This window comes from Callorhinus ursinus, unplaced genomic scaffold (assembly GCF_003265705.2).
Source record: "Callorhinus ursinus isolate GAN/ISIS: 27379988/994484 unplaced genomic scaffold, GSC_fseal_2.0 scaffold56, whole genome shotgun sequence".
NCBI lineage: Eukaryota > Metazoa > Chordata > Mammalia > Carnivora > Otariidae > Callorhinus > Callorhinus ursinus.
The window spans coordinates 2247782-2262157 of NW_027397118.1; the positions used below are offsets into that span (position 1 = coordinate 2247782).

At 41.4% G+C, this 14376-nt stretch overlaps 1 protein-coding gene across 4 annotated transcripts in view; it reads right to left on the reverse strand.

The window, feature by feature from the left end:
- FTO (FTO alpha-ketoglutarate dependent dioxygenase) overlaps window positions 1-14376 on the reverse strand; it is a 414363-nt gene that overhangs the window by 232845 nt on the left and 167142 nt on the right. For all 4 annotated transcript variants that reach the window (XM_073884393.1, XM_025852363.2, XM_025852362.2 and 1 more), the window contains exons 6-7: window positions 8531-8674; window positions 1983-2102 (exon numbers count right to left, since the gene is read on the reverse strand). In XM_073884393.1, coding sequence (XP_073740494.1) covers window positions 1983-2102; window positions 8531-8674 — 264 coding nt within the window. The remainder of the gene's footprint in view (window positions 1-1982; window positions 2103-8530; window positions 8675-14376) is intronic.

Genomic DNA, 14376 nt, shown 5'->3' on the forward strand with positions numbered 1-14376 from the left:
TTAAAAAAAGAAAATTATAACTAAAGCTTTTACATGAATTCATAATGAATGTAATCAGTAAGTTCCCAACACCAAACACTACTCTTCAGAAGAAGAAAAAACAAAACAAAACCTTGAACAAAAGCAATGCAAAGAATTTTTTTTGAACAAAATCAATGAGTTCCTTTCTTATTTATTTGCCAATTCAAATTTTCTAATCTGCGGAGTTGTCAAATTACAATCCCAAAGTCAACCTGATGTCTTAAGAGTCAAAGTCTGGCAAATAAAGAGGTTCTTCTAACTCATATGTAAATGGACAAAACCAGAATAACACAGTAAAAAATGCCCTGAAACTGAAGCTGCCTTTATATATACATCCCATAAAAATGGAGCATACACCACACAGCCTAGTTTTAGGAACAGAACTAAGGAGATTAAGGCATGGACTTTTCATTACCTCCAACTCAGTTTTACAATGCTCAGTTTTACACTGAGACTCAGGTCTTTGGAGGAACCCATTTTTGTGATACTGTTAGTACAATAAAAGGAGGATTATAACATTCCTTCCTCAGACATATGTCCATGAAAAGGCATGATTTAAAGATCTGAGGAGATGTCTGGAAAGCAAGGACTTCCGGATTCTGACGTAGACTTTCAAACTAAGACCCCTTCAGGGTTGTGACTTGATATTTTCATTATTATAAAATAGGGGTGAGCACCAGCTACACATTTTTGCAGACCAGTTCACTGTTTCCAGTACATTTCCAAGTCTGGGCAGTGGTACTACCTCTAGAGTTGGGCAGGCTTTTATCACTTTTCCACTACGTTCCCAAGTCAATGGTTTGGAGGCAGGACAGTGAGGCAGTGAAGGGCATGACCCTAGAGCCAGCCTTCCTGAGTTCAAATCCCAGGTCCCCCACTTCAAGGGCTGTATGATCTTGAGGAAGACCTTTTGTGGTTCAGTCTCCTGATTTATGAAATAGAGAACCATCAATACCTACTTCATGGGGTTGTCATAAAAGTTAAATAAGTTATATATAAAACATTCGGAATAGTGCCTTGTAATTCGTAAGTATCACATAAGAGTCTGCTATTATTACTAGTATTTATTTTTTTTTATTACTAGTATTTAAATTAAGACAATTCAAAACTTGCAAGTGGCCTCAACTCTCCCTCCAGCCACACTTCCGACTACATCCCCTGACTCCTTGCTCCAGGGCACGCTGTCCTTCCCCACCTGCCATCCTGTTAGTACACTTCCTGGAGCCTGATGTTCCTCTGCAAATGCCCTATCTGACCCTACTCCTCCCCATCCAAAGTCCCCAAAAGCCACATCTGCTGTTGCACAACAGTCCGGGTCCAGTGCTCTGAATTTAATACTCCCTCCTCTGGACCGTGATTTTTTTTTTTTTTTTTTAAATCTCTATTACAGGCTTTCATTTTAGCTAATGTAACACCTGGCTACATTCATGTCTCTCTCCTTGTTAAACTGAACGTCGTGGTTAAGAGCACAAGCCACACGACCAGACAGCCTGGGTCCCCATCTTGCTCAGCCACTCGCTCTCTGACCTTGGGGGCAAGGCACTTAATTTCTCAATGTCTCAGTTTTCACATCTATAGATTAAGATTCGTAAGAGTTTCTACACTTCATAGGGCTGTTGTATGAATTTCAGAAGTTAATCCGGGGAAAACCCTTAGAACGGCGCCTGGTGAGTCTGAAAGGGCAAATGAATTTTAAATCTTCTTGCTGCACGGCTGTTCCCTCCACGTCACTTCCTAGCATGTGTTCAACATGGTGCCTGGTATGTTGGAAATACTCGATAAAACACTCACTGAACTAAACTGAGCTTCTACGGACAAAATTGGGGCTGTTCCTTACCAAGAGTTACCTGACTTAATAGTTTAGAATAATGAATTATGTATTTCCCTATGCAAATTAGGCAGCAGAGGAGTCACAGAGCAGAGCATCCCAGAAAATATGGTCCCGGACCTCACGTACTTACCACGCCTTCCATCTTCTTCCACAGTCCTTCCAGTTGAGTCATGGGTTGACACCACCAATCAGTGCACTTTCTGTATCGATTGCCTTGAAACCAATACTGTCGCAGCCACTCGAACTCGACCTGGGGACCATAAGGAGAAGGCAGTTGTTATAATGCCCTCGTGAGGGACAGTCAAGGACAAGAAGGTCGTCACTCGATTCTCCTCCAGTCACTTAATTGCCACAGGGTGAGAAAAGGTGAGAAAAGCTCAGCCTAACCAGTTTTCAATATAACTTGGAGTCTCCAGAGCATCTCTGCAAAGCCAAGAAAAGAGCAGTCTTAAAACAGGTCTTCTTAGCGAGAAAACCTAGCTTAGGGTGGGGAAGGGTTTTCCATCACGTTTATTAGTCATACGTGAGGAAACTCTATGTTCATCAACAAATCCTGAAAAAAAAACTTAATTAATAAAAATAAATTTTACCAAAAAAAGCAAAACAAAACACAAATACTGAGATCCTAAAGTATACAGCAGCCTGCACTCTGTAGGGAAGATATGATCAAAATCAGTTTCTTTTAAACATCTTTATTAAAGACTAGTACTTAGAGCAAAACACAGACACATATTAAGAGATACCAATTTCAAGTTCCTTAAATTTAAAACCAATAAAGAATTTACTATGGGCCAGGAGGGCCTGGTGAGAATCCTAGCCCTTATAACGAAATAATACAAAGTTAATTGTAGGGGTGTGTATTAAAGTTACAGGCATTCAAATTGTTACTTTTCAACTCAGGGCACATGATAATAGGTAGAAAGAACAGCAAAGACATTAATAATTGCTTTTCCTTCCTATGAACTTACTATGGTTATTATTATGGTTATTATTTGCCGCCTTAGCATTCCTCCTTCTATTCTAGCAAAACCCCGCTATTCATTTGGTAACTGGCCCCCCTCCCCAGTCCCAGTCCATGTGGTCTGGGGAGAGCTCCAGCCCCAATACCAGGGGTGGAGTGTGCCACCCAAGTGTCAGCCAATCAGCCCACCACATTTCTCTAGTCACTGAATCGGGTATGGGGGCAATCACCGTATGTTCAATCACAGTAAGTCTGAAGACTGAGAAGATTCAGGAAGAGCATTCCACAACCATTTTGCCACAAATGGGGAAAATGGAGACAACAAAGTAGGAAGCAATTGCAAGATAAAAAGATAAAAACCACATGGTGATACCACCTGGCCCTTGATCAAGCTGTTCCTGAAGCCTTTTCTACTTAAGCCAATTCAGGCTGAGTTTTCTGTCCCTTGCAACTGAAACAATCCCAACATATGTAGATGAGAGGCTGAGTAAAGTTTTGGAAGGGTAAGAAACTGTTTTCTATCCACTTCCCATATATTCAAAAACTCATCTTCAACTTGAAAAGAATCAAATTTTATTGTCAAAGTACAAGTCTATTCATCCCCCAAACTCTTTTTACCTCTGCCCTCTAAAGAAGTGTAGAGCTTTCACAGCTTAATGTTGGGTCATCTGACTTTGCTCAGGTAATCGTGTTCCCTACACAGACAAACTATTATAATCTTTACCTGTTACCACAAAGAATTTTTGTGTTTATCCATATTGAACTTTCATGAGGCAAACAAAAGCAACTTGTGAAGATTTAACAATGGTGAAAATGGCTCAAATAACTAACCTGAGAACACCCAGTCATATGAAAGGATTTTAGTTTACATTAACCAAATGTTTGTTTGATATGTAGGACTGATCTCAGTTAAAGCTGTTTAAACAACAAAAAAAAAAAAAAAAAGAATGTAGACAATATTAAGACAATAGTTGCTGAACCTTATCGGTGGTATTAAGAGACAGTTGTAAACTTGACTGCTTTGAAGGGAGAGCGAATACAAGTGTAGTTCAACTCTGAAGATACAGGTTTAACAACATTATTTATTACAAAATGACTTACTTTTAAGAGATTTTGCATGAAATGTGTTCACGCTACAGGAACAGCCTATCAGCATGGCATCACGCCCTATGTCAGGGAGAGCTGAAAAGATTTTAAAAGGTTTTCCTATCTTGAGGCCAGTCATTTCCATTGTTGAGGACACTGTGGTATCCCACGAAAGAAAATCGATTATCCTATGTAATTAGTTCATTCACCTATTAGGGTCTAGATTTCAGGAACTTAAAACTCAGAAGGCACTATTTTAATTTTTTTTCGTCCCTAAACTGTGGGGATCAGAAAGGAAAAGTTGCTGGGTGGATGCTGCCTAAAAGCTGAAGGATCAGGATTCAGAATAGAAGGGAAGCCTGAATTTCTTCAGGGCTAAAAAATAAAAAATAAAATAAGTAGTAAATAAATCAAAGGCCAACCATAGCAACTGACCAATAAAGTTCTAAGCATGCTAGGAGTACGGTCTCCACCCCTTTTCCAGGGTATGGTGCCGCCGGGGAGCTCATAACTATCAGAGCAGAAATAAGAGACAAGCCATCAGGAGGGCTGCAGCTGACGTGAGGCCAAGGACACGCCATGGGTGACGCAGATCCCCAAAGATGTGAGCCTCAGGGAGACAACACACAGGAACTCTCTTGAGGTTCTCTCGGACTTCACAATGCTTATGAACCAAACTCCCAGATTTTGGACATGCCCTTAAAGGAAATTCACTATGATACAACCTTTGGTCCAATGCAACACAAAGGTAAGCAATGCCCCCAGGTATTTACCCAAAGCCTACTGACAACCTGGAGGCCTTGCAGGTTCTTGAAGGGCCGACTGAATGATCAGAGAAATATGCAAATATGTCCACAACAGTGTCAGCTTCATAACTGACTCGGAAAACCATCTCTTCAAAGCCTCATAACTAACCTGTACCTGGAACAATCTAAAAGATCTGCCAAGAAACACTCTTCTTCTAAAAGATGTTTAAGAAAAGTCTGAAGGGGAAGAAACCTGCCTACCTGAAACCTTAGGCATTCGACAGTAAAGTTCAAAATCACATTTATGAGCTACTGCATCACCATATATTGTAAATCATTTCCATTCTCTTACAGGTAAAGCAACTGTCACCTACTTTTCTTCTGCCAAGTTAGTGGGCTCTTGGTTTGGCCCCAGCTCAGCTCACGCAGTTCCCTCATGAGATGCGGGAGCAGGCCCACTGGGGTTAATGTCTCACTGTAATAAGTGAAATAAGTTATCTCACTGAGAAAGATGTGAGAGCAGGGAGAGATGCTAATGTCCAGTGTACAAAGAGCCACACTTCAAAGGCCCTTTCAAAGTAACTTTAAAGAAGATGCAGGTTTGACCAGACCCAAACTGTTTTTAAGAAGGAAAACAGAATATTTAAAAACATGCAGCAAGATTCTGCTTCCGACTGGGAAAAAAAAAAATCTTTGCTAAGCATCTTAAATTAGGAAAAAATTGCTTAAGGTATTCAGTTCTACTCCCCAAAGTTCCCAAATCGCTTAGTTAGAAAGCATCTAAGGAAAACAAGCCACTTCTACACCCACATAGCCTGAAAGCCTGCAGCACATAAAACCAAGGGCTTCGTCCTATAATTGGTGCAGCGAAGGCACATGGCTTTTAAGAAAGAGGAAAGCAAACAATAAAGAACCCGAGGGAACTATTACGGACATGTGTGCTATTGCTTAACAACGGAACCCAGTGGAAAGGCAGCATACCAGTGCTCCGTCCCAGGCCAGCATGTATGGCCGAAGAGTAGTATCTGCCGATAGGCCTTGACATACAGAATTCATTCTTTAAGGGGATGGCCTTGAAGAATCAAAGGCTGGGGGGATGGACAAGAGGAGCACGCAAGCTATTCAGATTCAAGATCTCTCTCTCCCTTCAACCCTAGACCAGTCTCAAGGGGCTAAGGCTTCTGATATAGCTCTATCCCACTTTGCTAACATATACAATGACCAAAGCAGCCAGTTACTTTCTGAGACTAATGGGTTCAGATGACAATATTCTACTGTTAGATAAACAGGGTGATTGTTACAGACCGCCCCACCGGTTGACGATAGCAAAACATCTCGGGGTGCCTGGGTGGCTGAGTCGTTAAGCGTCTGCCTTCGGCTCAGGTCATGATCCCAGGGTCCTGGGATCGAGCCCTGCATCGGGCTCCCTGCTCGGCAGGAAGCCCGCTTCTCCCTCTCCCGCTCCCCCTGCTTGTGTTCCCTCTCTCGCTGTGTCTCTCTCTGTCAAATAAATAAATAAAATCTTTAAAAAAAAAAAAAATCTCAGTCAGAGAAGAAGACCAGAAGGACAGGGGGCAAAAATAGGCCAGCTAAGTATTAAAGAGAACACCCATTCTGCTAGCCTGAATCTTAACATTGCAAAGTTTGTAGAGAAGGAAAAGACTTACATTTCCAGATTAGAATTTCTTTACTACAAATACGGAGAAAGACATAACTTTGCTACCAAGTCTAATTTCAGTGAGGTCACCAGGCCCATAAATGCTTATGTCTCTCCAAGTTCTAGCTATCAACAATGTCTCTAGCAAGGACAAAGAGGAGAGAAAATGGGACACTTATCAGGCACAAGGAAGGGAAGAAAGTCAGTCCTGAGGTGCAGCTTATGAGCATCAGAAGTGTTGCTTATAAGGAAGAATTTCTTTGCCTTTGGTTCTAGAGATTATGGCAATGTTTCACAAAGTGTGGAGCAGTTCATAAGATCCTAAATATCTCTTTAAAGACATTAGATGATATTGTGGGAGCAGACACTGTTTCTCCTCTGCTCCAAACCCCTCAGTTGCTCCCCATTTCCCTCTGAGTAAACGGGAAAGTGGTTGTCCTTATAGGGACCTCCAAGGACTGATACGACCTGCTGCCTTCCAGTCCCCTAATACCACCTCTGTGACCTCATGTCCCCTAACTCACAGCCCCACTCCTGCCATTCAAGTCACAATGGTAGACTGTCCCTTACCTAGTCTGGAAACACCAGGCATTCTCCCACATCACAGATTTTGCGGTGGCTTCTCCCTCTGCCCAAATGCTATTCCCCAGATACCTACATGGCTCACTCCTCAAGTCCTTTAAGCCCCTGCCCGTGGCACATCTTCTCAGTGGGAATGTTTTCTAGCTCTCTTAGTCTCACATACTACCAGATGAACAGATGCCTTAAGTTTATTACTTGTCATCTCCCTACACTAGAACGACTGTTTTACTTCCCAGTATATCTTAAAGTACACAGAAGATACCAGACACAAGATCAGTCATTACTTGTTGAAAGGACGAAAAAGAACGTTTTCATATCCTGAATTCTCCATCAATCCTTCCAATTCTAGCAAAGAGAAAGTCGCCGGCTGGTGATAACCTTCAACAGTTCTCTAGCCCTTGGGAAGCTCCTTTTCTCCTTTTAATGTTTTTTGTTTTGAGGTATAATTTACCCATGACAAAATTCACCCATTTGAAGTATAACATTCAATGACTGTTAGAAAATGCATGCAGTTGTATGCAAATCTCCCTTCTCCCAGGGATAATGGAGACTTGAGGCTCGGAGCCTCCTCCCAGCAAAAGCACCTGCTGGAAGGTGGTAACACTGCTCTGTTTTCACCGGCGAGATTTCTCTGGTTCCTTTTTCTTTTGCCTAGTGATACTGGCTTCTACTTAAAGTGGTAATACAAAGCCTCCTTTTCAAAGAAATGTATTTACATAAAAAATGAGCTGAGTTATGGGGCACCTGGGTGGCTCAGTCAGTTCAGCATCTGACTCTTGATTTTGGCTCAGGTCATGATCTCGGGGTCATGGGATCGAGCCCCGAGTCGGGCTCTGTGCTCAGCGGGGAGTCCACTTGGGATTCTCTCTCTCTCCCTCTCCCCGCTCTTTCTCTCTCTCTAAAATAATAAATAAATAAATCTTTTTAAACAAATGAGCGGAATTTTTAGAAGTCTTAAGTAGACCACAACATGGATGGTCCAAAGATAAAGAAACAGTGGAAAGGGTGTTACTGAGAGCAGGAAAGTTTGTGAAACCCTGGATGGCGGGATCCTGCTGGTCTGACTGCAGAACTGCACCTCATTTTGTAAATAACAAGCAAGGCACTGACACTTGCTCTTAGGGCCCACCCATGATCCCCCTGGTCTTTGAGGGAAGACTACTCTTCATGAGTCTTGTGCTTCTGCATGTCTTGTGAGCAAGGCACTAACTTCCCTCCACCTCAGCCTCCTAGTGCAAGAATGTTTGGTAGCGGAAACAACCTTATAAGATATAGTTTCTCCTCCAGAACAAAGGGCAGGGATGCTAACAGCCTTGGAGGATAAAGACGGTGTCTGGTTTGGAGCAAAGGTCAGGCATGCTCACTACCTATTATAAAAGATTCAGCTTCCCTCGGCTCAAGTTCCTCTCCTGTAACACAAGCCCTGCATGCGCCCACATTATGGGCCCACTTTGCATTGTCCTGCGGAGAGAGAGGCTTACAGAACTGGCACAAAAATGCGGATACTCAGGCTACTGCTGTCGTTGTAGGTAATTAAACTGTTCTTTGTCTCTCACTGAGGAATTTCAGGGCTCATACCCATATGAAATTACGGCAGATCAACTTGTTAGCTCGCAAGTAGCCTCCCAGTTCTTGAAAAGTCTCACCTCGTTGTGGATTTCTTCTCCTTGTTTCAGAACTGCAGGCTCGAAGGATTTCAAAGAAACATCACCATTATCCACCTCATTACGGACATTCTGCAGAGCCAGCTGGCAGCGCTCTAAGATATAATCCAAGGTTCCGGTCGAGCACTGCAGAGACAGAACCAGCATTCAAGACTGTAAGCAAAATCCAAGTTTACCATACAATGCTTCCTGGGGATGTTCACACTTGTCCCTTTTCCATACATTCACCTGTTGCCCCCACAGCTCAGCCCATATTCAACTTAAGAATCACTATAGGGGCCTGCTCCCTGGGCTCTGGGCTTAGCCTCACTTGGGCCACTCTCCTTGCTGATTTTCTTTTATGATGTGGGCCTTATGTCACTAAACCGTAGGCTCCCTGAGGCTAAAACCATGTATGTACATGTATGTATATATACATGTATACACACACACACACACCATTTTATTACATATATTTTTTCTACAGATACTGCAGTATCTAGAACCAAGTCCTAAATGTAAAAGAAACGTAGTAAGTAGTTTTTGGATGAATAACTAATCAACCAAGAAGTCAAAGACACTGACTTTGTTCTAAGTGCCCTGAACTTAACAAAGGGAAAGAAAGGTAATCAAAATGATCGAATCAACAGCCCACAAAAGGGAATAGTAACGGCGGGAAAAAAAAAAGAAATTGAAGTTATAAACACAGGGCAAAGAACTCATTTTCCTTTTCTGCAAAAACCAAGCAGCTGCAGTCCTTGGCAGAATAGGTTCTTCAAATAATGGAGAATATGTGGCTCATGCCCTCAAGGCATGTTCAAAGGCATAACTTAGTACCTTGGTATTGGCAAGGGCACAGGTAACTAGTTCATCCTTCTCTTTGTGTGTGGGAGCAAAACAGAGGTCAAATGGACAACTCCTCCTTTGAATGATATATGTCAGAAAAGAAAAGAATGCAGACGGAGTGTGCCTCTATTGGTTTTGATGACAACATGATTTCCTAGAATGATAAAAAGCAAGCTATAAATACCCTTCCGACCCAATGAGGAAAATGTATCCCTAAAGTGTTTCTCTTTCGACATATATAATTTAAACAGATCCCTTAGAAATAACCTTGAAGGCTAATGCCCTGGTATAAAAATTCTTTCTATGGTTACTGCCATTTTACACAATGTGTCACGGATAAGCCTGGGAAAAACAAAGTTACGGTGCCAAATACAGAAGCCTGACTAATGCGTATTTTAATATGAAGATCTCAGAGTGCTGGGAGCACAAGAGCAGGCGACTCCAATTTGCTACAAAGGAAAAAACAGAAAGCAAAGCTGAATCACCACTCACTTTTATCCCAGAGCCACTCCTGCAACCTGTCTATAAACATGCTCTAGTCACACTTTTACTTTCCCAAGTATCGAGTGACCTATGTAAGAGGTTACTAATCACAATGCCATTTATTAAAAAGACTGGAAATAACCTAAATTTCCCATCAATAGGGGACTTGTTAAATAAACTACAGTGAAGCCATACTTACAGCCAAAAAAGGGGGGGGAGGGGGAGGGTACTTTTTTTTCTGGGTGTTCAGAGTTTTATCTGTTGTACAGAACCTATAATAAGGCCCGTTTTTTTGTTTGTTTTTGTTTTTTGGCAGGGACGGGTAACAACTTTATTGAGACATAATTCACATGTCATAAAAGTCACACCGTGAAAACATACAATTCATTAGTTTATAGTATATTCACAGAGTTATGCCACCATCACCACAGTTAACTTTAGAACATTTTGGTCACCTCCCCAAAACAAATGGTACCCCTTAGCAGTCACCTGCTGCCCCCTTCCTGCCAACCTGCCCAGCTCCAGACAACCACCAGTCTATTTCCTGTGACCACAGGTCTGGCTATGCGGGACCGTTCCTAAAAATAAAATCATACGATAGGTGATCTTTTGTGACTGGCTTCTTTCCCTGAGCATGACAGTTCAAGGTTCATCCATGTTGTAGCACGTGTCAGTAACTCCTTCCCTTTTACTGCCAAATAATATTTGACTGTATGGATATACCACTTTCACTTTTCCATTCATTATCTGGATTGCTCCCACTTTTTGCCTATTATGAGTCAAGCCGCTAAGAACATTCACATATGAGTTTTCATCTCTCTCCGGTAATGGAATTGCTGGCTCCTGAGGTAACTGTATTTAAAATTCTGAGGAAAGGTCAGCCCGTTCCCCAAAGCGGCTGAACCATTTTATATTCCCTCCAGCAGTGCAGGAGGTTCTAATTTCTGCACATCTTCACCAATACTTGTCACTGTGATTCTGACTGCAGCCATTCACACCCACATTCTAGTGGGTGTGAAGTGATAACTCAATATGGCTTTGCTTCGCATTTCCCTGATGACTAATGATGTTCAACATCTTTTCTTGTGTTTATTGGCCACTTGTGCATCTTCTTTGCAGACATGTCTATTCAGATCTTTTGTCTTTTAAAAAAATTGGATTATTTATCTTTTTAATTATTGGGTTGTAAGAGTTATTTATATACTCTAGACACAAGTACCTTGTGACATAAGTGATGGGAAAATACTTTCTCGCATTCTATAAGTTCTCTTTCCACTTTCTTGATGGAACCCTCTTGAAGCATAATAGGGTTGGGTGGGTTTTTTTTTTTAAGATTTGTTTATTTTTTTTTAAAGATTTATTTATTTGAGAGAGAGACAGAGAACAGTGGGGAAGGGCAGAGAGAGTCTTAAGCAGACTCAGTGCTGAGTATGGAGCCCAAGGTGGGGCTCAATCTCACGACCCTGAGATTGCAACCTGAGCTGAAACCAAGAGTCAGATGCTTAACTGACTGTGCCACCCAGGTGCCCCTATTTATTGTAGAGAGAGGAGAGAGAGCATGGGGGGAGACAGAGAGAGAGAGAATCTCCAGCAGACTCCATGCTGAGTGCAGAACCCGACATGGGGCTCAATCTCATGATCCTGAGATCATAACCTGAGCCGAAACCAAGAGTTGGACATTCAACCCAATGCACCACCCAGGCGCCCCTGAAGCATAACAGTTTTTCACTTTGGTGAAGTCCAACTTACCTATTTTTTCTTTGGTTATTTGTGCTTTTGGTGTCATATCGAAAAAAACCACCGCCTACTCCAAGGTATGAATTACATATTGGTAAGTTATCACCAAGGCTTACTAAAACAAAAGTGCAGAATGGTATGTAGAGTAGGCTACCATTTGTATACAAAATGTTTTTATTTAAACACATATTTGCTTACATATGTATTAAGTATCACAGAAAGGATAACAAGAAGCTGATAACACTAGTTGCCTCTGGGGAGGAGGAACTGGTTGGCTTTAGGAGGAAGAGACTTTAAACTACTTATTCTTGGGTACTTCCCGAATTTTGAATCGTCTGAGTAACTACCTAGTCACAATATAATTATATATAAAATTCATAAAATTTAAATTAAAAAAAAGATATTCAGGAGAACAGATTTCTTCTTTTCCAACGAGAAGAAAAAAATCCAATAAAAGTCGAGAGCTGTCAGACATAATCTAGTCACATGTAACCGAAAAACTAAATGGATTTCTTCTCTGATTAACTAAAATGAAATTCAGAACATCACTTCCTTAAGACAATCTGTTTCTGACATATTTTGAATGGACAGAAAATAGCAAATCATTTTGTGTGGCACAGATAAGACATGCCATGTTAATTCTGTATGAAGGAGAGGACATTTATAAAATAAGTGAGGGCTACAACACTGCATGGATTTTTTCCATCTCTTCTCTTGAGGGAAATAATAATGTAACTTTCATATTAGAAAAAAAATCTTTTCCCTCTTTTATTACTGACAACAATACATGAAATAAAAATTTTTAAGATAAAATAATAATCCTGTCACCTTACCTTATTTTAATTATTTTTATTGCACATGATTCTTTGTTTGTCCCCACAGCTGTGATCAGAATGTATACATCAGTGTCTATTCTGTTTTTCTCTGTACGTAAGTACTCAAAGTAAGTATTTTCAATGGTTGCTCACTGAGGTGATACTAATTTAATAAACTAGTCATGTACTACAGAGGCACTAAAGTTCTGTCCAGCTCTTCACTACTCTTAGTCACTCTGAACATTTTTATATGTGTTGTGTGTATGCTTTCTTTGAAGCATTTCCTAGGCTTGATTCCCAAAAACAGTGTTATGAGATCAAAGATATTTTTATGGTACTTTATACACATCCCCATATAGCTTTCCAAAAAGTATACCAATTAGAAAAACTTCCAAAAGTATATGAATGTACCTGTTTCACCATAACTTTACCAACACTGAACATTATCATTTTTGACTTTTCATAGAAATAAAAAATGACCTTAAAATGGTGATGTTTCAAAAATTACTTTTTACTTTAAGGTGATTATTAAAGCCTGTATACATAAGATCACATAAAACAAAGTCAGCTAACTTTTTCTTAAAAGGCCAGATACTAAGTATTTTAGGCTTGCAGGCCTTAAGGTCTTGTTGCGACTCTGCAGCTTTGCCTTTGTAACTCCAAAGCAGCCATAAACCATATGGAATCAAATGAGTGTGGCTGTGTTTCAATTAAAATTTTATTTATTAAAACAGCTGGCTAGCCCACGGGCCACAGTTTGCTGACCCTGATCTATAACATAGACAGCAAGATCGTTATATCATTCACAGTGGAGGTGTCTAATTAGTAGCTTGAACTCAAGTACAGAGACTATATAAGACATAGATTTGAGATAATGTGTTTCTCCCAACAGCATCACTACACAAACCCGCTTCTTTATTTAAAAGTTAATTAATGCTCACAATGTTGCCTAAAACTTAGAGGACACAAATACAGCTGTGATTAAAGCAGAAAATGCTGACTCTCCGGATATTCTGAAAGTACCGCTACCCTCATAAAATTGGTCCACCTGGAAAAAAAAGAAATCAGGGCACAGGGGTACTGTTCAAACTGTACTCCGGAGGGCCCCTTTTGGCGGCTTCTGTGTAGGCATGTCCTACTGCAGGAGAGGGAGGAGGAGAGCTTTAGTCCCTTGTTTGCCTTTATCTGCCGGACTGCTCCACTGGGCAGCTCCAACTCAGCCTGTTCAAAACTGAATGAACTACTGTCTTCCCCCAATGTCTTCAACTGCTGTTTCTACTAATGGCAATGTCATCCCCAAATCACCCAGGCTTGAGAGTCAGCCAAGAGCCTGGCACAGCAAAAGCACCCAATAAAGAGTTCATTCGTTTGTCCATAAACGCATTCCACCTTCTATCCCTCCCTCTACTCAGTCAGTCCTTCCTTCCCGACTGCCTAACAGAACTTACTTTCAGGTCTCTCAGATAATTATCCGTGTGTTCATTTGTTTGGGATCTGTCTCCCCAGCTAAAATGGAAGTTCAACAAAGGGAGTGCTCACAGATGTCCTGGGGATGATGTTGATGGCTCTATCTCTCAAGCCCATCGTGCCACTGTACACGTGACAGGCACTCAAATATTCAGATGAGCGAATGGAAGAGAGCGGGGCAAGGGACATGAGGAGAAAGGGACGAAGGCATGTTTCATGGGCTGGAAGGCATCTTGATTTAATAGACACTCAGGCCCTCTCTGGCCCACAGCAACATGACCAGTCCACGAGGAAAGCCACTTAATTACCATACGACATGCTACTGCCTTACAGACTCAGTCTTGGGACTGAGAAGGGCTTGTGTTTGTGTTCCCCTGCCACTTTGTTGTATCCCTTCTGCCCAACTTCCCACCCTGGTCCCCCTGTGGCAAGATGGAAAGTCAATCTACAAAACAAAGCACAGATAACAGCTTGGATACGAGGTCAGCTTGTAGGCCTTCT